The 21,851-nt window shown below is 36.0% G+C and overlaps 1 protein-coding gene across 4 annotated transcripts in view; it reads right to left on the reverse strand.

The window, feature by feature from the left end:
* Positions 1 to 21,851, reverse strand: part of RELN (reelin) — a 523,209-nt gene that overhangs the window by 179,775 nt on the left and 321,583 nt on the right. For all 4 annotated transcript variants that reach the window (XM_043462977.1, XM_043462976.1, XM_043462975.1 and 1 more), the window contains 6 exons: positions 17,653 to 17,804; positions 9,417 to 9,529; positions 7,853 to 8,061; positions 6,971 to 7,099; positions 5,914 to 6,023; positions 2,918 to 2,984 (listed from right to left, as the gene is read on the reverse strand). In XM_043462977.1, coding sequence (XP_043318912.1) covers positions 2,918 to 2,984; positions 5,914 to 6,023; positions 6,971 to 7,099; positions 7,853 to 8,061; positions 9,417 to 9,529; positions 17,653 to 17,804 — 780 coding nt within the window. The remainder of the gene's footprint in view (positions 1 to 2,917; positions 2,985 to 5,913; positions 6,024 to 6,970; positions 7,100 to 7,852; positions 8,062 to 9,416; positions 9,530 to 17,652; positions 17,805 to 21,851) is intronic.

Here is a 21,851-nt window from a genome sequence, read left to right on the forward strand (position 1 = left end):
AAAAAAAAACTTTCCACTTTTTTGGGTGGAAATGCAAATTGATACAGCTACTTGGAAAAGAGTATGGAAGTTCCTTAAAAAACTAAAAATAGAATTACCATATGATTCAGCAACTCCACTCCTGAGTATATATCCAGATAAAATAAAAACTCTAATTTGAAAAAATACGTGCATCCCAATGTTCTCAGCAGTACTTTTATAACAGCCAAGATATGGAAGCAACTCAAGTGCCCATTAACAGATGATTTACTTAAGAAGACATGATATATATATAATCACATCTGAGTAATGGAAAGTTATTCAGCCATAAGGAAGAATGAAATATTGTCATTTGCGGCAACGTGGCTGGACTTAGAGAATATTATGCTTTTTGACGTAAGTCAGAAAGAGAAAACAAATACTATATGATATCACTTGTATGTGGAATATAAAAAATAATACAAATTAATATATGTAGTAAAACAGAAATGGATTCACAGACATAGAAAATAAACTTGTGGTTACTGAAGGGGAGAGGGAAAAGAGGAGGGACAAACTAGGGGTTTTATAGATTAATCATCTAGATTAATAGATATAAACTACTATATATAAAATAGATAAGTAACAAAAATTTACTGTACAGCACAGGAAACTATATTCATTACTTTGTAATAACCTATAATGCAATATATTAGGTTGGTGCAACAGTAATTGTGGTTTTGCATTGTTGAACTTTGCTGATTGATATTGGAATACACTCTTAAATAAATGTGGTTATACATAATTTTAATGTGTATTTCTTGCTGTATGATTTTTTGCTAATGACTTATTACTTGCTTTATATTTTTCGATTATTTTAGACTATGAAAATGATGTTATACAAAAAGCAAAGTTGAGTGATTTTCTTATTCGAGTTCAAAATGGGTTGTAAAGCAGCAGAGACAACTTGCAACATCAACAATGCATTGGGCCCAGGAACTGTTAACGAAAGTACAGTGCAGTGGTGGTTCAAGATGTTTTGCAAAGGAGATGAGATGAAAACAGTAGTGGCCAGCCGTCGGACGTTAATGACCAGCTGAGCGCATCACTGAAGATGATCCTCTTAAAACTACACAAGAAGTTGCCCAAGAACTCAATGTCGACTAGTCTATGGTCATTCTACATCTGAGGCAAATTGGAAAAGTGAAAAGCTCAATAAGTGGGTAACTCGTAAGCTAACTGAAAATCAAAATATTGTTGTTTTGAAGTGTTGTCTTCTCTTGTTCCGTACAGCAATGAACCATTTCTTGATAGGATCGTGGTGTACAATGAAAAATGGATTTCATACAACAATAAGTGACAACCAGTTCAGAGGCTGAGTTGAGAAGAAGCTTCAAAGTACTTCCCAAAGCCAAACTTGCTCCAAAAAAAAGGTCATGGTCACTGTTTGGTGGTCTGCTGCCAGTCTGATCAACTACAGCTTTCTGAATCCCAGCAAAACCATTACATCTGAGAGGTATGCTCAGAAAACTGATGCGATGTACCAAAACCTGCAATGCCTGCAGCTGTCATTGGTCAACAGAAAGGGCCTAGTTCTTTTCCAAGACAGTGCCTGACTGCACATATAACAATGAACACTTCAAAAGTTGAATGAATTGGGTTAGGAAGTTTTGCCTCATCTGGTATATTCACCTGACCTCTCGCCAACTGACTACTACTTCTTCAAGCATCTTGACAACTTTTTGCAGGGAAAATGCTTCCACAACCAGTAGGAGCCAGAAACAGCTCTCCAAGACTTTGTAGAATTCTGAAGTATAGATCTTTATGCTAAAGGAATAAACAAATTTATTTCTCAATGGCAAAAATGTGTTGACTGTAATTGTTTCTGTTTTGATTAATAAAGATGTGTTTGAGCCTAGTTATAATGACTTAAAATTCACTGTCTAAAATCGCAATTATGTTTGCACCAATCTAATCTGCAAAAGTAATGAATCATTATGCTATACCCCTGACACTAACACAATATTGTAAAGCAAGTATACTTCAAATTAATAAAAACGCTAACGACACTCTAATCTCAGTGGTGACCAGTATTTTGCCTTATAAAGATAATTTACAAATGATCAGGTTCAAAACCCTTTTATGATTTTCCCATTAAGCAATTAATTAGTGACTTTTAATTTGGAGGACAAGAAGAGACAGACCAGATGATCCACTGTTGAAAATGTATCTGTATAACAAAGATTGTAGTTTCAGGGAGTCTCAGGATATTTTATAATTAAATATTATAGAGGAATGATATAATAAATACGACTATTATTTTGCTATGAATATAACAGAATGGTCTGGTGGGGTAAGGTATTACACTGTTTATGTGTAATTTCATACTTCATATTCAATATCATTATTATGTGAAATTCTTTATATATCATTTTGAAGACCTAAAAGATTCTCAAAAGCAAGGAAGATTTGAAATAACACTTAAAGATGATGGATTTTCTTATCAAATCTGTTAATTTGGCCTGCTCCAGTTTCCTTTCACATCAGGTTCATGGATCATTGTTGCTTTTTATAATTCATTTACAAAGCATGCCAGGAATTCAAATATAATTCATGAACACTAGAACAAATTTATGGAGAAATATCATATTGAAGAAACTAAAGACATACAAGGCAGCCATCAAGATATGAAGAATTCAAATTTGTTCACAAATTTACATGAAGTATGATACATTTGTTCACAATTTAGCCTCATAGAAAATTGTTTATTAAGCAACTTCCACTTACAAAATACACTCAATAATTATGCTGAAATTCTGTTTGGAGCATGCTACTTTTGGTCTTGAAAAACCTCAAAAGCCTAAAAAGGAAACTAAAATAAATTAATATCACCTGTGGTTTCAGTATATAAAGCACGTATCAAAAAAGAGAAGTATAAATATTACTTTAAAATGCTTACTTGCAACCATGTCGAGTGCACTGTCCTCTGCCAGAACAGAATTTGAGACATGATGGACCAATATAAACTGCAGGGCAAAAAAAGAGCATGTGAAAGACGGCAAAATCACAGGAAAGGCCAAGACCACCACCAACATGTGAAACAACTGTGGGAAGCAATAGCCATGAAATCTCCTTCTTGTATGTATGTTGTGCACAGGAATCCAGTTGACATAGAGTGCTGTGTGACAAGGTAGGCGTTTAGCTACAAATCTGCCAGAATGGTTTTAACTTAAATAATCCTTTCAAGATTTTAATCTGTCATAGCAAAGAAAGTAGGAACATAATAATTTGGGTTCTTAATGCAGTCTCTTCATCTAAAATGGTTTCAGGCAGAATATTAGTGCTTCTGTCTTGAACTTTCTACCAAGTTTATATTCTTTGGGTGGAAATTAAGAATTTACCAAGGTACAATTTGATATATCACAAAGTGGACAGATTATAATTTAATTAAAAAACTATCATTTCATTTTCATCTGAAGAGAATCTATATCACTGCAGATGACTGTTACATATACTTCTAAATATTAATCTATCCTTCCTCAAGTGGAGACTTAAAATCTGTGGTTGAGCATAAAGTCTTCTCTATACTTGTAGAGCTTTTTAAAAATGGTGGGTTTGACTGATAATGATATTACAAACCTAAATTCTAACTGTGGGAATACTGAGAAAAGGGGCCCTGATTGTTGAATGGTAGGTTCTGAGATACTAAGACTCAAATACATTTAAAGATATTAAGCCTTTTGATAATCAGTACAATCAGTATCACATCAAATAGTGTAAAAGTGGAACAAAACCAATGTGGAATCAGAGATCCAATGGTTATTGAGCTCTCATGTATTTGATTTCAGGCATAAGCAAAGTTACTATTCATTATCATTTTCTTCTCTAAGAATTTTGTTGTCATCTTTCCCTGCTAATTATGAAATCATCAGGACTCACAGTAGAATAAATTTAAAGGCTCTGTTTTTCTAAGAGTGTGGAAAAGATAAATGCATTTTCTTCACTATTTTCACTAATATAATCAAGCTAAACAAATTAAAAAGTGACAAACATACTTTGCTCTAGGATCTTTCATTTTACTAAGAATTTTCAATATTGATCTTTTTTTTTCTATTTGTTTTCTTTGATGTAATTCTGAAATTCCATACTGAAATGGAAGAGATTTGGGGGGCATTCTTTGGCAAGTAGACACAAATTTCCCTTGAGAAGATGTGTGTGTGTATTCCTCTTGCCTTTTGAAGAAACCAGAAACCAGGTTCTGCTTCTGCAAAAGCCTCACCTATAAAATAATATCAGAATTTAAGAGATTCTGTGGCTAGTTCTGCATTTGACAGACACTGCTAAACATGCCTATTCCATGTATTTTTTTCTTTTCTCATTCTACTCAAAGCATGATGTTGGGAATTCACGATCTGAAACAAACACTTTCGGACTTAAACTCATACTGTACATCTTAAGGAAACTTAAATATTCTTTTCACAGGCTTACATGTTCTTCATTTTGCACTTTATTTTTTTGATAATCTAAAGTAATCTAAGCTCATTCTAGGGCCACTGAAAAGTATGACAGCAGGAAAATGTCATCCATAGCCCACAATCCAGAGGCATATACTCATTCCCTAGAGCTAATCAACAGGTAATTCAAGTTCTATGGAAAATAGTCTGCCAGGGGAGAAATTCCATTTTAACAAATGCATCTTCAGACGGTTTTACAAATACAGTGTGTTTGTCTCTATATGTTTGTACCCATGTGGCTCATATGGTCTTTGAAATCTGGGTCTTTTATTGGTCTTCTTTTAATACAGATTGTTTAAAAAATTTACTGAGATGATTAGACTGCATTACTGACTCAATGGACATAAGTCTAAGCAAACTCCAGGAGACAGTGAAGGGCAGGGAAACCTGGTGTGCTATAATTCATGAGGTCACAAAGAGTTGGACACAACTCAGTGATTAAACAACAACAAACAGCAAATTATTTTGCCTGAAGTCATTCCTGAGTTTCAAGAATTGAAACTTCCTGAATTAATTGTGCATTAATTTTTAAATTATTCAGAAAAACAAAAATGTTAAGAGACAGAAGTTTAGCATTTCACAACAGTGAAGGGTTTTCCCACTTAATAAAGTTAACATAAGTCAGTGGCTATCCTAAACTAACTTAAGTAATGATATTTTGTCATTTCTTCCCTCCCTTTTACTTCTTGTAGTATAAGCCATTCATTCAAATTTATATACTCTTTAAAAACAGGAAATCTCTGAATCTGCCTGAAGTAAGAATTGTTAAGTGAGTTGGCTATTAATAAGAAAATACAGGAAATGTACAGCCATGGACTCCAACAGACTAAATACCTTCTCTCATGGGTACTCAACATGAGCGATACTGGCTTTAATGTTATGCAACAATTTATCAACAATTCATTTAAAAACTAAAGATAACAGGGTATTTTATGTATTTCTAAATTTTCCCTTTATGCTATTTTCTGAAAAGGAAGTAAAAGTTTCACACAGAAGTTTCATTTTAGAGATGATGTTTCCTGATTTGTGGTGTCTGCATCTAAAAAAGAATCATTCCAGATGTCACAGTAGTTATTAAGAGAAAAATGAGTTATTTTAATACATGCAGTATGGTATTTATAATAATTTTGTATAAAACATTCAAGAGAAATGTTAGGCTATCCCCTGTCATCAACTGCGAATCTGAGTTTCAGAGCTTTATGCATTTTAAAAGAATGTATGTTGAAGCGTACTAGCATCTCATATTGCTGACTCCACTGTCGTTATGTTTCTGATTGTGCATCCCTGGGCTTCTAACGGAATGCAAAGGAGAAAGGGAAGAAAGGGCGTTTAATGAATTGCAAGACCATGACTTAGAAATGTGATTAAGTCTGTGCAGATGAACAAAAGCACAGGAAGAGTCTACTTCAATGGCATGTGATTATGACAGGCAAAAACTAACCATTATCAATTGCCCACATATTTCCAAGGATTGGTCCCGTTTGTCTCCAGCGAATTCTGGTGTCCCGGGTTAGTGCTGCATTAGGAAGGGGAATTGTTATTCGGTTCCACCTGCAAGAAAGTTAGCACAAAACAGCTTCATATCCAGTTCAACCTTTTGAATCTATTTTACATGCTTTTGATGTTCTAGTCTCTCTATGCTTGAGATGGCTGGTAATAAACTCTTTAAATTCACCTGTGGAGTCTGTTTATAATTTTAAAACAAATATGTTAACTTATAGAAACATCCATAGCAAACTAGAGCATCTTATAGCCATTGATTTATTTCAGACTTTTTAAAAGAAAATTTTACATCAATACTCAGACCTTAGATATTGTTCTATGATAATCTGTGATGAGCTAGAGTGCCGATTAGCACTGATTACTTCTTATTTTTTGCTATTCTCTAGTTCTATGCGTATTTAAACACAGGCTAGGAAGGAAAATAATTTTTAACTTAATCTTGCATTCTTGGAAACATTTTTACTATTTATCTAGTGATTATTCTGTAAAGAGGCAAGTATTTTATATAGTCATCTTTAATCCTCTTAATGGTCCTTAAAGGGGTATATCTTTGTCTTCAATTTACATGGAAAGAGGTGGAAAGTTTGAGAGAGTAAATATCATTATACAAGTAGATGGCAGAACCAGGATTTGAGCCCAGATTCAATTCCAAAGCTTAATTTTCTTCCAGTCTATGCTGCATCTTTTCATTGGTAACTATTTTGGCAGTAAGCCTTTTTGGTAATAACCAGAGGTCACTGTATAGAGTTTAAATTTATGCAATCAAAAATATAAAAGCTTAATACCTAAAGAATGAATGACTCTCTACAAATTGTGATCATGCATCAGATTTACAAATATTACTTTAAAAAAAAATAAGATCACTCCTAAATCAGATTAGAAGGAGAAGGCAGCTTTCTTACCTAGTATGCCTAAAACACTAACCTCAGGCTTACTTACTGATTTTGAGTCTGCAACATGGATTCAAATCTCTTGCTATGTTAGAGTTCACTCACCCACTGTAGTTTTCAGAGGAGTAGATAGTGCTGTGAGGGAGGTGGGGTCCGGCACAGATCTCAGGCAAACATTCAGTGTGCAGTAGCGACCAGGAACGCCCATGGTTGGTAGAAAACTCTAAGCTGATACTGATCACACCAGAATAAGAATAACAAAACGGGGCAAAGATAACAGATGAAATTAAATGACTCATCTCTGGAGAAGTATATTAAACATCTGTAGAACTAGTGTAAAAAAATTTAAGATGCTGTTTCCGAAGTGATTGTTTTCCCCTCCACTGAAGTCTGGCCAGCCTTCAAAGTGCAAGCAGTTAAATTACTGCTAATAGAAATGAACGATGTTTTAAAGACAGCAAATGGTAACTTGAGATTGTGCTCCTGAATTTGATAGATGGCAAGGCAATTACCGTGTCTCACACTGCTACTTCATCCTGTGAACGTGAGACTGACAAAATCCTTAGGAAGGATAAGAGCAACACTTCAGCAAATAAAACTGAGAATTCATAGCTCTTGAAGTGCTAGTTGATTTCTGTGTCTATTATTAGGGGGTCACTGAACTACATGGGGTCAAACTTTTTTTCAGTTATTTGTTTTTTTCTCTCTCAGCAAACTGTTGGAATGGGTGACACCAGAGCTAATCCAAACACCGTTGACACCTAAGATCAACTTCTTAGAATAAAGTCATTTCTACTGAAAATCTATTTAATCATACATATTATTTAAAGAAATTCTCTTTTTCCCCTGGGGGGAAGTTTGTATTTTACTAATAGATACTTTATTAAAAGTTCAGGTGACAACTTACTAAGAAGTTGCTCTGATTGAATAGCCAAGTTCACATGTTCATTGTTAATTTGTCCACACACACAGAAAGTGGCTTCCTACCTGTTCCCAGGCTGCTGTGTTCCACATCCCAGATTAATAGAAAACTGTATCATGTGAGACATTGTAGAAGGGAGAACAGGTAAGACGTGGAAAAAATCTACGGCCCAAACATTCCTATTATGTCCTTGATGGTTCTTTTGCCTGAGACAAAATTTGGTAGCAGGAGTCTGAAGATCAGGATTGATGACTACAGAAACCAAAGATGGAACCTTCAAAACAAAGGAAACCAAAATCACTCATAATCTTCCTTATGGGAATCAGTGTGAATTCTCTAAGATTCAATTTACAATTATTATGTATACAACTGTCATTTATTAAGCACCAAGCAATATTCTGCTTATTCCATTTGTTATTTCACATCAAAGATGTTGTCCTTAGGGGACACTCATTTTAATCACTCAGAATTCCTCTTTTGCAGACAGCTGAAACTCTGTGTGTGACTGGTCAGGCTCTCTCTACCTGAAGATAAATTGGCTTAAGGTCTTTAAAGTTATCAAAGCTTATGTATCCATTTTATCTACCTTTGCACTAGACAAAGGCAACTTGACATTAATCAATCTTCTTTTAAAGTGTATTCAAGTAATATAAATTCTTTGCCAAACCAGGTATTCCAAAAATAGGACTCTAAGCAGAAACATCCATAGCCAATGAGTTAATCATGATAATTACATAGTTGATTTGGTCTGAGGCATGCAGCTGACCAGTGCAAGTATGACCCTACCTAGTTATAGCTGGAAAAATCACCCATTAATAAAATTCGAAATGGTATAATTTGGGTGACCCTAGCATGTGGGGTATGTTGGATACTTTCTTTGGTTGTTACCCATCTAGCCTTGATGTTTATCTTCTGTCTTCCTGACTTAAACTATGAGATGCTAGATGCTGGCTTTGTTTAAGCTTTTCAAAGTACTGGCTCTCTGGCTCAAATTAGCAAAGAGAAAAAAGCAAAGGTAGTAACAATCTATACTTCTACTGGGTCTTCCCAGGTGGTACTAGTGGTAAAGAACCTGCCTGCCAATGCATAAGAGACGGGAGTTTGATCTCTGGGTCAGGAAGATCCCCTGGAGGAGGGCATGGCAACCCACTCCAGTATTCTTGCCTGGAGAATCCCCAAGGACAGAGGAGCCTGGCAGGCTGCAGTCCATAGGGTCACATGGAGTTGGACATGACTGAAGTGATTTAGCAAATACTTCTACCACGTCTTTTGCCTAGGAAACTGCAAATGCTGGATTAATACTCACTATGCCTGATAGCAAGTCTGTGAGGCTATACAGGTAGGGTCACTATTAGGAGTTTTCTTAGGGACAAGAATAATTGTTAGCTCACTGGGTTCCACCTTATTGTCTCTGATGGGCTGTAATTCAATCTTCCTGATAAAATCTCACCTTTTTGTTTATATCAGGAAAAAAGTGAATGCTAAAATAACGTCCATGTCACTTTTAAAGAAATGTGGCAACTTCCTGGACTACCAGAAGAGAGATTTATCTTCTGCATTTAGCAGAGTCTTCACGGTTTTGATTTGAACTGGGGTGGGGCCACCTGACACACAGATTGGCATGTGTACCTTGTATGAGGAATAGGAAAGAGTATCCAATGTAATGTGTTCTTTTCTTCCTTCAGTTTTCGCATACAGGGCAACATCATTTTCATGAGAGTCTCCAGGATCACAAATCCCTCCTGCACACAAAATTTTAACTGTTAGTACCAATTTGCACCCATGAGAATATAAAATATAGTGTTAAATATTAGAATAAAAAAATAATTCTAAAACCCAGATACCACTTAAGAATGACCCTAAACAAAGTAACCAGATCCAAAGAAATAATTTATGTAGACAGTTCAAATAGGCCATGCTAAAGATCAAAGACTTGACATTTTTGAGGGCCAAAGTAACTATTTACCGAACTATTTACCAAAGTAACTATTTACTATTATTTGGGTAAAGAGATTACCCAAATAACAGTCTACAACAAACTGTGACTACAGGTCCATATTTTAACTGTCATTAAATAAATGTGCTCTGCTTTTTAATAAACCGTTACTTTCTTATATTTGAGGTCATTGTGGTCAAAGTTCAGAAACTATTGATTATGATTTTTAAAAGTGTGGTGAGTCCCTGAATCAAGGATTACTGAAGTAGTGTTACTTAAATGGTTACATGTAGTACCTTTAATATTTTAGTATATATTAGGAGAAGGAAATGGCAACCCACTCCAGTGTTCTTGCCTGGAGAATCCCAGGGACTGGGGAGCCTGGTGGGCTGCCTGCCGTCTGTGGGGTCGCACAGAGTCGGACACGACAGAAGTGACTTAGCAGCAGCAGAAGGTATTTGTATTTTAGATGCAACTCATTTTACATTTTTACTTTTGGTACCTCATTTGATTGTTTGAAGATATATAGAGTAGTTTATTCCCTATCACACTACTTCACAGTCATATGAAATGATATAAAGTTAGACTTTGAGAGGTGATTAAGATTATTAATCATGCAAGTACCTGAAACTGAAGATCATTTAACCAGTTGGTGGAAGAATGAGGAGTTGATATTAAGTTTTAAACTTTGACCCTCTATTCCTTTCACTATCATTGGGCCAATAACCCTTCTATCAACTGTCTGCTTAACCTGGATTTTAAAGGATTACTTGTCAAACCAGAAACTTCTCCCGACCCACCATTATCCTTCATAACAACACCAAACAAAATAGCAGAAGTGGCGACACAGATTTCCTGGCAAACATTCTAGCCCTAAGGTCCAAAATTTATAATATTAATTTCTAATTTTATTATTATTATCTTTCGAGACAAATCTCTTCCAGTTCTTTAATCAACCACTATTAATCTTAATTTTTATCTACAGGAAATTTTTGTCCCTAATATGCTACAGTGACACAAAAAGCAAAACTCAAAAACTCCAGAATAAGATTACCCTTTAAGAGTTAATCTAGTAAAGTCAATAAATAATGGATGAGACTCATCATCTGTATAAATAGATAAAGTGTCATTTATTGCAAATGCCTGGGTTAAATTCAACCTGGATAACTGGGATCTGATCTTGGATAGAAATTACTGAAACGTGATGTTAAGTAAGAAAGTTAGAACCTGACCAGTATAAGAAAGAACATGATAACAGAAGTAACTTGGGTGTTGGTATTTGTTAAATCTGGCACATTACATCTGTCAGATATATGTAACTTAAGTGTATGTAAGCAAGTGTGGGGCTTCCCTGGTGGCTCAGACGGCAAAAAATCTGCCTGCAATGCGGAGCCCTGGATTCAATCCCTGGGTCGGGAAGATCCCCTGGAGAAGGAAATGACAACCCACTCCAGTATTCTTGCCTGGAAAATCCCAAGGACCAGTATAAAAAGTACATGATAATAGAAGAAACTTGAGTATTTGTATTTGTTAAATTTGGCATGTTACATCTGTTAGATGTATGCAACTTGCCATATAACAAATATTTACTGAGCTAAGTAATCTGAACTGAGAATAGAGAAGCCAGATATAGTGATAATGTAGACCTCATTCTAAAAGCTGTTTATTGTTCAAGGGCAACAACCTGTAAAGAGAAGATCATGATTTTGACATCTGATATTATGTTTTTGCATACCATCGCACACTTCAAGGTTATAGTAAGTACAGTTAACCAAGCCATTCTATAGGATAGTCTCGGCAGGTAGGGGGAAAGAGCTATACGAAAACTAAATTATCTTCTTAAAAACTGGTTGTTTTCCAATATAAAAGACTTACCAAAAAGAACAAAAAAGGTGAAAGGTCACAGGCATTATGGGTTTAAAGCACCACATCTAGAGACACAGGAACTGAAGCATCAGTTCTCTCTAATTTCATTAATTTGTTCCCTGTAAACCCTCTCTGCTCTCTCAAGAACAGTTCGTGAACTGCATCTGCCTTTCAGAGAGAATAGAAACCCACGTGGGAGTATCATCCAGCCCAGAATGACAGAAGAAGAAAGTCCAAAAGGAGCCAAGACTTTAAAATGATGACAGACTTTATCTGAAAGATCCCTCTGGGGGCAATTTATCAGTTCTGTGAAGTTTCAGTGACAGCAGCTCCTTCAGAAAGATACAGATTCTTCTTCAGCTTCATTCACTTTGATGTATTGTGGAAAGGTATGACTCAAGAGGCATTTTGTACAGCAATTAAAGTACAGAAGATTTCAATAGAAACTAGATGGACAGTTAAGTTTTAAAATATTTTAAATCCTGTTTTAAGTATTAATAGCTTTTTAAGACTTTTCTTTTTTTTTTACATTAAGAAAGTGGTTTTGTTATTTACTGTGTGCAGGATATTGGACCTGAAGGTTCAATTGAGCCCTGACCTCAAAAAGTCTGTAATTTGGCAAGTAACTAATAACATACGTGAAAGAATGATAATTAGCAATCAAGCATGTTGTGTTGCCATTAACTGCAGCCAAAATTCAGAGAAAAGAAATACAAGTGTAGAATAAGAAAGTGGGATATATAGGAGATGCTTAGTAAATATTTATTGAAGAAATAATAAATAAAATTTAAAAACCCCAAACAAATGATGTATATTAGATTACTTTTGTCATGATCACTGCATTCTGGCTCTAAGAACAGTGCTGTATACTAGTCCTCAATGAATTTGTGTTATATAAATGAATGTGTGAATAAAGGAAACAGACTGTGAACCAAACTTAAAAAGTTGAGCAAATTGTCCAGAAATGGAGGTCATAGAAGACTGATATGAGCCAAAGGATGAAACCAGGAAGGACACGTAGGCAGTGTCTGAGAAGAAGGGAATGTGATCTGTTCTAAATTAACAATCGGCCACTGATTTTCCTAAGGCACAATACTTAGTGAGGGGTTACTTATAAACTGTCTATCGTATATTAAATCTCTTCCCACACTCTTTTCTAGTGGTTTAGATGGTAAACAATCCACCTGCAATGCGGACAACCTGGGGGAAGATCCCCTGGGAAAGGGAATGGCAACCCATTGCAGCATTCATAAGAATTCTCCCAATAATGGGAGAATCCCATGGGCAGAGGAGCCTGGTGAGCTACATGGGGTTGCAAAGAGTCAGACATGACTGAGTGACTAACACTTTCACTTTCACCAAAGTTTTTTAGTCTTTTTCCATAGTATCCAGTCTTATCCTCCTATCCTGCTGTCACCCTGTCCTATCCTATCCTACCCTATCCCTATCCTAACCTAAACACACCTTTGCTGGATTCTGCCTTCTCCTCAAGATCAGACCCCATTCCAAGTGTTTACTGATGAACTTCTCGAAAGAGCAGTTTTCTGTCAGTGAGCCATCTCCATTTCTCTTAACTCTATATACTTTGGCTTCCCAGGCACCATACCATGAGGAATCACAGGTGGGCTCTCCGCCCGTCCTGGCTGCCTTTTGTCTCTGTGGCATTCCTCCACTGCTGATCACCTCCCAGTCATCCCACCCCCGAACCACTCTCTCCCCTTCCTCCTGTAGCACAGAATCATGTCCTACTCCTGCATTTCCTTATGCTTTTTCTCAGTATACTTTGTCTCTCCTTGTCCTTCTGTCTACACCTAGATGAGGGTTCTCCCTACAGAGTTTTCATGTTCTACTCTGTCTTCTGCTTGGGAGAGCACAGTGACTTTAGTGGCTGCAGTTATCACCTGCATGCTGACAACTTTCAAATCTGATTTAGACCCTGAGTAGAATTTCTGTGCTTATATGGCCTTCCAGAACCCCCAACCTCAACATATCTAATGATATAAAACCCTCTACTTCACATTTTCTCTTTATCATAATTATTATTATTTTTGAAAATAGAAATTTTGGGAAGTGGCGCCATTCTTCCAGTCATCCTACAGAGATACCTGTGTCCGCTCGGAGACTGCTCTCACCAATCCCAGTCAGCTGAGCATGAACTTCAGTTGGCTCTTCTCCAGTTATTCTATCTCTGTCCCTCCTTCACATTATTGCCACCATCATGTAATTTCTTTGTTGCTTGGATCAGTGCAATAGCCTTCATAATTTAGGGCTGCCAGCTAAAATACTTTGCATGACCAATCCCTATACAAAAAGTTACTTGTTGTTTATCTGAAATTCAAATTTAAATAAGCCTCTCAGTCTCACTTTCAGTTCAGTCACTCAGTTGTGTCCGACTCTTTGTGACCCCATGAACCGCAGCACACCAGGCCTCCCTGTCCATCACCAACTTCCAGAGTCCACCCAAACCCATGTCCATTGAGTCGGTGATGCCATCCAGCCATCTCATCCTCTGTCGTCCCGTTCTCCTCCTGCCCTCAATCTTTCCCAGCATCAGGGTCTTTTCAAATGAGTCAGCTCTTCACATCAGGTGGACAAAGTATTGGAGTTTCAGCTTCAACATCAGTCCTTCCAATGAATACCCAGGACTGATCTCCTTTAGGATGAACTGGTTGGATCTCCTTGCAGTCCAAGGGACTCTCAAGAGTCTTCTCTAACACCACAGTTCAAAAGCATCAATTCTTCAGTGCTCAGCTTTCTTTATAGTCCAACTCTCACATCCATACATGACCAGTGGAAAAACCACAGCCTTGACTAGGCGGACCTTTGTTGACAAAGTAATGTCTCTGCTTTTTAATACGCTCTCTAGGTTGGTCATAACTTTCCTTCCAAGGAGCAAGCATCTTTTAATTTCATGGCTGCAATCACCATCTGCAGTGATTTTGGAGTCTAGAAAAATAAAGTCAGCCACTGTTTCCCCATCTATTTGCCATGAAGTGATGGGACCAGATGCCGTGATCTTAGTTTTCTGAATGTTGAGCTTTAAGCCAACTTCTTCACTCTCCTCTTTCACTATCATCAAGAGGCCCTTTAGTTCTTCACCTTCTGCCACAAGGGTGGTGTCATCTGCATATCTGAGGTTATTGACATTTCTCCCAGCATCTTGATTCCAGCTTGTGCTTCATCCAGCCCAGCGTTTCTCATGATGCACTCTGCATGTAAGTTAAATAAGCAGGGTGACAATATACAGCCTTGATGTACTCCTTTTCCTATTTGGAACCAGTCTGTTGTTCCATGTCCAGTTCTAACTGTTGCTTCCTGACCTGCATATAGGTTCTCAAGAGGCAGGTCAGGTGGTCTGGTAGTCCCATCTCTTTCAGAATTTTCCACAGTTTATTGTGATTCACACAGTCAAAGGCTTTGGCATAGTCAATAAAGCAGAAGTAGATGCTTTTCTGGAACTCTCTTGCTTTTTCGATGATTCAGTGGATGCTGGCAATTTGATGTCTGGTTCCTCTGCCTTTTCTAAAACCAGCTTGAACATCTGGAAGTTCACGGTTCACGTATTGCTGAAGCCTGGCTTGGAGAATTTTGAGCATTACTTTACTAGAGTGTGAGATGAGTGCAATTGTGCAGTAGTTGGAGCATTCTTTGGCATTGCCTTTCTTTGGGGTTGGAATGAAACCTGACCTTTTCCAGTCCTGTGGCCACTGCTGAGTTTTCCAAATTTGCTGGCATATTGAGTCCAGCACTTTCACAGCATCATCTTTCAGGATTTTAAATAGCTCAATTGGAATTCCATCACGTCCACTAGCTTTGTTCATAGTGACCCCCCAATAAATCTGGCAACCCTATCCTACTTGGTATTCTATTTTCTAATTTCTGATTGTTTCAGTCTTTCCTTCACACTATGCCAGAATTACATTTTTAAAACAAAGATGAGAATATTTTATACAACTGACAGAAATTACCTGACAGCTCCATGTTGCCTAGAGTAAGAGAATCCAAATTCTTCAGTATGATATTAAACTCAGTCGCTTTTTGGCTTCAGTTCAGCATTCTAGTTCCAGTTTATGTCTTTCCATTCAACTATCCTGGGAAAATCAACCAGCTCTAAACGTGTCATGTACCTTTATATTTGTGCTTTTGCTCAAAATGCTGGCTTAGCTTAAACCTTCAAGGCCCAGTTCAAATACCGTCTATTTCACAAAGCTTTACCCTAATCCCATATCCATGGCAATATCCAGATCTTCCTTTGCACTTCTGTAACATTTTCATTCCATTACAGCCCAATTGCAACCTCTTTCAAAGTTAGATGTTACTTGTGGGCAAGGACTGAAAGTAATTTTTTAATACATAAAAGCAAAAATACATTGAGTCTTAATTATTTATTAGACACCATTTTAGGACTCTGCAACTCACTGATCAGCACCTCTGTGATTTAGGTGGCATTATTTTTTCTACCTGTAGTCTACACTTATGCTAGCTCAGTGTTCTACATTCAATAGGAATTCATTACATTTTTTAATTGAATGGAGAGCTTTTATTTGGGATAATGTACTTTGGGCCCATTTAAGTGAATGTTTCCTCAGAGTCAGTGTAATTTTAATTAATTCATTAATAATCTGCTTTGTCCTAGAAAGAATTAAAGATAACTAGATCTATTATATACAGATGACAATCTCTTATACAAAGGCAGTGGACTGGGTTGATTTACCATAATTTACTATGAAAAAATGAAGAATTCAAAAATATTATATAAAAAATGAAAATATGAAAAAAGGGAAATATTTAAATTAGACTGGCATATTAAATGCTTATAATAATTTGCTGGATGGGGAGTGGTTCTTAAGGTTTCCAGGAATCAGTCTTAATAAACTGAGAGCTAGTTTGAATTCTAATTATTTAAAGGAAATTAATTTATTAAATTCCTAAAATTTCTTTCTAAAAAGAAAAAATTAAAATTTATTCTCTTTAAAAATTTTAAAAAATTAAAAAACTGATGTCTGGGTCTTTATACAACTCATTTCAGAATCAAGGTGAGGATATCTTTATGGCAGGAAGATTACATTATTATGGTTTGTATCCACAATATCTTTCTAATCAAATGGATCATTATTGGAAATGCGGTAGCATCACACAGGCAATGTATTTGACACATGATACAATTGGAAGTTTGCTTTGCCACTCTGAGCTGTAGAAAGTGAGGAATGTGAGAGAAATAATAGCCAGTGCAGAAGCCTAGACTTGGGAGGCTTGTTTGTCCTGATGAATTAACATCTTTGCTAGGAAGGTCAAAGGTAGACAATGTTTATTTCCTGTTTCACTTCCAGGTGTGGCCTGTGCTTTTCCAGTCATTTAACAAAGAAGGCATGTGACACCTACTCACATTTTTGGAATGACATCCAGTGAAAGAGTATGTAGCTGTGGCTCTTGCTCACAAAAATGATAAATTTGAGAGGACACACATTTCAACCCCTAATTCCTCCTTGGGTATTTTTCTAAATTTTTAACTATTTATTTGCTCTGCAATCATCTGAAGAAAAATAACACTTTATAAGTACTTTTTTTCTGTGCTTACCACCATATTATAAAGTAGAAAATATTATTAAAGTATTAAAAAGTATTATTAATTTGTTTCTTTCTTAGCTTCCCACAACAAAACAGTTATGCAATGATGAGATATCCATTTAAAACAAATGGTTCAGTTGGTTGACTGTATTTTGGAGAGGCTAGAGATTTTGGACAAAGGAGTTACTTTGTTCTTAGCTTCTCTCTCATTGTCTTTTCGGCTATGACCACTGCAGCAGAGGTGGAAAGAAGGTTTTAAGACATTTGTCTTTAGGTATAGTCATGTAAGACCAAGACTAACTTCTGTTCAGGATGGTTCCAGCAGGGCTGGTGTGAGGCAGATGTGAGCACCAATTTTGCCGAACCAGTAGTACTCATAGTTCATGAATTTTTATTTTATAGTGTAGACAACAAAAACCTTACTTCCTCAGGAGTAGGTGATGGTCTAGAATTTGCCCTATTTCGAACAATAAAATTTGGTCAAAATGTACCTACCCATAACAAAGTAAAACCTCAGGTTCCCGTAACCAGTAGTGTCCAGGTAAGGGGTACATATTTTCCTCTCTCCATCTTTGAGGAAGACCAGTGATAAACCTGATTCTATTGTTCCACATTCTGTACCAATGACAGCTCCCACGATGTCCCACCTTTAAAAAAATGACAAACACTAACAGTTAGAATATTAAGTCAAAACTTTATAGAGTATAACATTTTATTTTTAATGAGGAATATTTACTTAGTAATAAATAATTCTGAAATAAAGATGTGGTATCTCCAATTTTCTTGAAGATATCTCTAGTCTTTCCCTTTCTATTACTGTCCTCTATCTCTTTGCATTGTTCATTTAAGAAGGTCTTATCTCTCCTTGCTACTCTCTGGAACTCTGCATTCAGTTGGACCAGAAAGAAAGCTCAGCACTGAAGAATTGATGCTTCTGAACCATGGTGCTGGAGAATACTCTTGAGAGTTCCTTGGACAGCAAGGAGATCAAACCAGTCAAACCTAAGGAAAATCAACCCTGAATATTCATTGGAAGGTCTGGTGCTGAAGCTGAAGCTCCAATACTTTGGCCACCTGATGTGAAGAGCAGACTCACTGGAAAGACCCTGGTGCTGGGAAAGATTGAAGGCAAAGGAGAAGGGGGCAGTGGAGGATGAGATGGTTAGACAGCATCACCAACTCAGTGGATGTGAATTTGAGGACATTTTGGGAGATAGTGGAGGACAGAGAAGCCTGGTTTGCTGCAGTCCATGGGGTCGCAAAGAGTTGGACATGACTTAGCAGCTGAACGGCAACAACAAGGATGTGGCACTACAGGTTTTACGTAATGAAAATGAAAGTGAAAGTGTTAGTCGCTCAGTCATGTCAGACTCTTTGCAACCCCATGGACTGTAGCCCACCAGGCTCCTCCGTCCATGGGATTTTCCAAGTAAGAATACTGGAGTGGGTTGCCATTTCCTTCTCCAGGGGATCTTCCTGACCCAGGGATCAAGCCCAGATCTCCTGCATTGCAGGCTGATTCTTTACTACTGAGCCACCAGGGAAGCTCCTAAACAAAGTTTTAAACACATTCCTTTCACTATTATAGTTTTTCTGTGGAGAAAAATTTCATCAATACTATGTATAGTGTGACTTCCCTGGTGGCTGTGTGGTAAGAAATCTGCCTGCAATGCAGGAGCTTAGGAGTCATGGGTTCGATCCCTGGCTTGGAAGATCCCCTGAAGGAGGCCATGGCAACCCACTCCAGTATTCTTTCCTGGAGAATTCCAGGGACAGAGAAGCCTGGCGAATACAGTCCAAAGGTCACAAAGAGTCAGACACAACTGAAGCAACTTAGCATGCATGACATGTATATTTTATCTGCTACATAATAGCCTTTATCCTCAAAGCACTTAAACAGTTGAGATTGGGGATCAAATTTGAACTAAGGAAACAGGAAATCATAAAAGATAGTACCATAACATTATAAATACTTGTATGGTATTTTGCACATTAAAAATAGTTATAGAATAAAAAGTCAAACAACCTGGCAAAAGTCTAGCAAGCTTTCAGAAAGGTAATAAGATTTAAATATGCAGAAAAGAATAAAAATATTTACTATTTTAAAACTCTTGTATCTCCTTAGTATTTATCTCTGCTCGTGTCTAATTTGGCCATTGCTTTTCACACAACTAACTTGCCTACAGAGGAAACTGGGACACACAGACATAAGTGGCTTACCTAAGGCCAACTGCCTGTTTGGCTCTGAAATTGAGACAGATATTCTGTTTCTTAGTTCACTGTTATTTTAGTAGTTGCAGTTCTAAGAAGGGTACTGTGCCAGGACAATTATGTTGAACCGTTTGAGACCAAAATGTTTAGAGTATGTTAACTTTTTTTTTTTTTTTTGTATTTTAACAGATTATATCAATCATTTAAGGAAAAGCAGTTCCTAATAGTACTAGACTACTGTATATACCAGGAACCTCTCTCCACTCATACAAGAAAATTTCACACTGGTTCATTGGTCTTTTACCTGCTCCATTTATCCCAATTAAGCCACTCAGTCTACTGATCCACAAAGCAAGTTAAGGTTATAAATGATGCATATGATGACTCCTTTTAGGCATCCATCTGCTTTAGAGTATTTTCAAAATGAAAGATTAAATTGGAAAAGATGGAATTGTCACAGGCTAAAAGAACGTTTTATTCAAGTGAGAAATGAAATTAGCAGTCTTTTTCTCTTAATTATTAGTTGTAATTAAGTAACTCTTTTAATCTAAATGAATTGTTTTCATGACTTCTACCACAGAGAGGGCTATATGAGACATGATTTAGGCTGTATTATTTCTTTTTAATCTTTTTTAAAACATATTCAATTTTATTCTAATTTTCATTTCTCCCAATATATATGAAGATAACAAAAGTGAGGTTATTTTCTTTAAAATAAATACATTACAAATATATATACAATAAAATAAATAAATACAAAGATATATACAAATATATATTACAATAAAAGGAAAAAGAAAATTTAGTCAGCTTTGAAGAGCAAAGTGGAGAGAAATCTGAAAAATCACTTTGTAAAATTCTCACTGCTTTAAATAAATTATCTTTCATTCATTAAAAATTCAGTAGGTGCTTCTTATGGCACAAGCTCATTCTTTCATGAATTTGTATAAACACTGGCTCGAGCTTAGTTGGAGGCAAAGTATCCTTGAGGGGGTCCCAGAGCTGAATCAACTACTGAGGGACCTGATAGACACCTGCCTGGACTTCAGAATCCCTCTCGGTCAGGTTGCAAAGTTGTAGTATTTTCCAATTACAAAAATGTCATGGTCTCTGACTCTCTCAATATAATAATTACATGAAGTAAAATTATGACATAACCAAATCTTTTTTTTTGTTTGTTTTCTGTGACAATATAACTTTTTATGAACTATGACAAATTTGATTGTCAGTGTATGTTTATGGGCGTGAAAATGCCATTTGAATCAAGAGATGCTAGTATTTCAGAGATTTTGTACTGATGTTCTTTCTGCAGAGAATATTCTTGCCCAACCAGCATGGCTGACTCCCTAATCTCCTTTAGATATTTATGATGATGTCACTGACTCAGTGAAGCCCTCCTTAGACATCTAAAATTGCAACCTCCAATACACTTATACATGACACTCCTCCCAATCTGCTTTAATTTTCTCATTAAGAAATATATAAAATCCAAACTATACTATAATATAAAAACAGTATAAGTTATAAGACATATCCTGTTTGCTATATAGTCTCATTTAACATGCTGAATTTTTCATTTACACATCTTGTTCATGAACATAACCAAATCTTTGAGTCCAGCAGGGGTATTTACAGTGCTCTATAGTTTTAGCAATATCTTCGATGGTACTGCAATTTCCCTGAAAAGGAGTGTTACTTCTCTACAGTTTAAATTGTTTTCCCCAAGGAAACATGGTTCTTTGTGAGCTGCATTTGAAGGAATGTCTGCCTAGAGGAAAGAACTCTCTACAACATAGCAATTTATATTTATTCTTTGATGGCTAATTCTAAAAAAACATTCCTTACATTATTTATTATAAATACATTGGTATCTATTATTTATAATAGAATGGGGCAAAGTTGGAATACGAAAAAAAATTTAATAATCAATAAAATGCCTTAAGGCAACTTTGTTCCTTAGAGGTAAGAGGGCAAAGTAATATTTAATTTATATTTTAGTGTATATCCTTCTACTTTTTGTATCAAAAAGAGAATTCTTTTTGTAAGCAAAAATAATTTAAAGAAGTTTTTTTTAACTGGAAAGCCAGTGATCCTCCCTATTAGCTGCTTTGGAATGCTTTGAGAATATAATTACATTTTAATCAGCTCACACTTTAATAGTTTTAAGAATGATACGAAAGTATAACTGATTCATTTAGCTGTATACCTACCTGTAACTAACACAATATTGTAAATCAGCAATACCCCAATAAAAATTAAAATAAAGAATGATATGAAGTAGTAAAACTTAAATATTATAACCAAAAAAAAAGTGAGATGATAGATATGTTAGTTAACTAGATTTTACAATGTTTATGTATATAAAATCAACATGATGTACACTTCAAATATCTTACAACTTTATATGTCAATTGTATCTCAATAAAGCTGAAATTAAGAATACTTTTTTTCATAAGCTCAAAAAAGAATGATGAATATTCTTC

The sequence above is a fragment of the Cervus canadensis genome, chromosome 3 (assembly GCF_019320065.1).
Source record: "Cervus canadensis isolate Bull #8, Minnesota chromosome 3, ASM1932006v1, whole genome shotgun sequence".
Taxonomy (NCBI): Eukaryota; Metazoa; Chordata; class Mammalia; order Artiodactyla; family Cervidae; genus Cervus; species Cervus canadensis.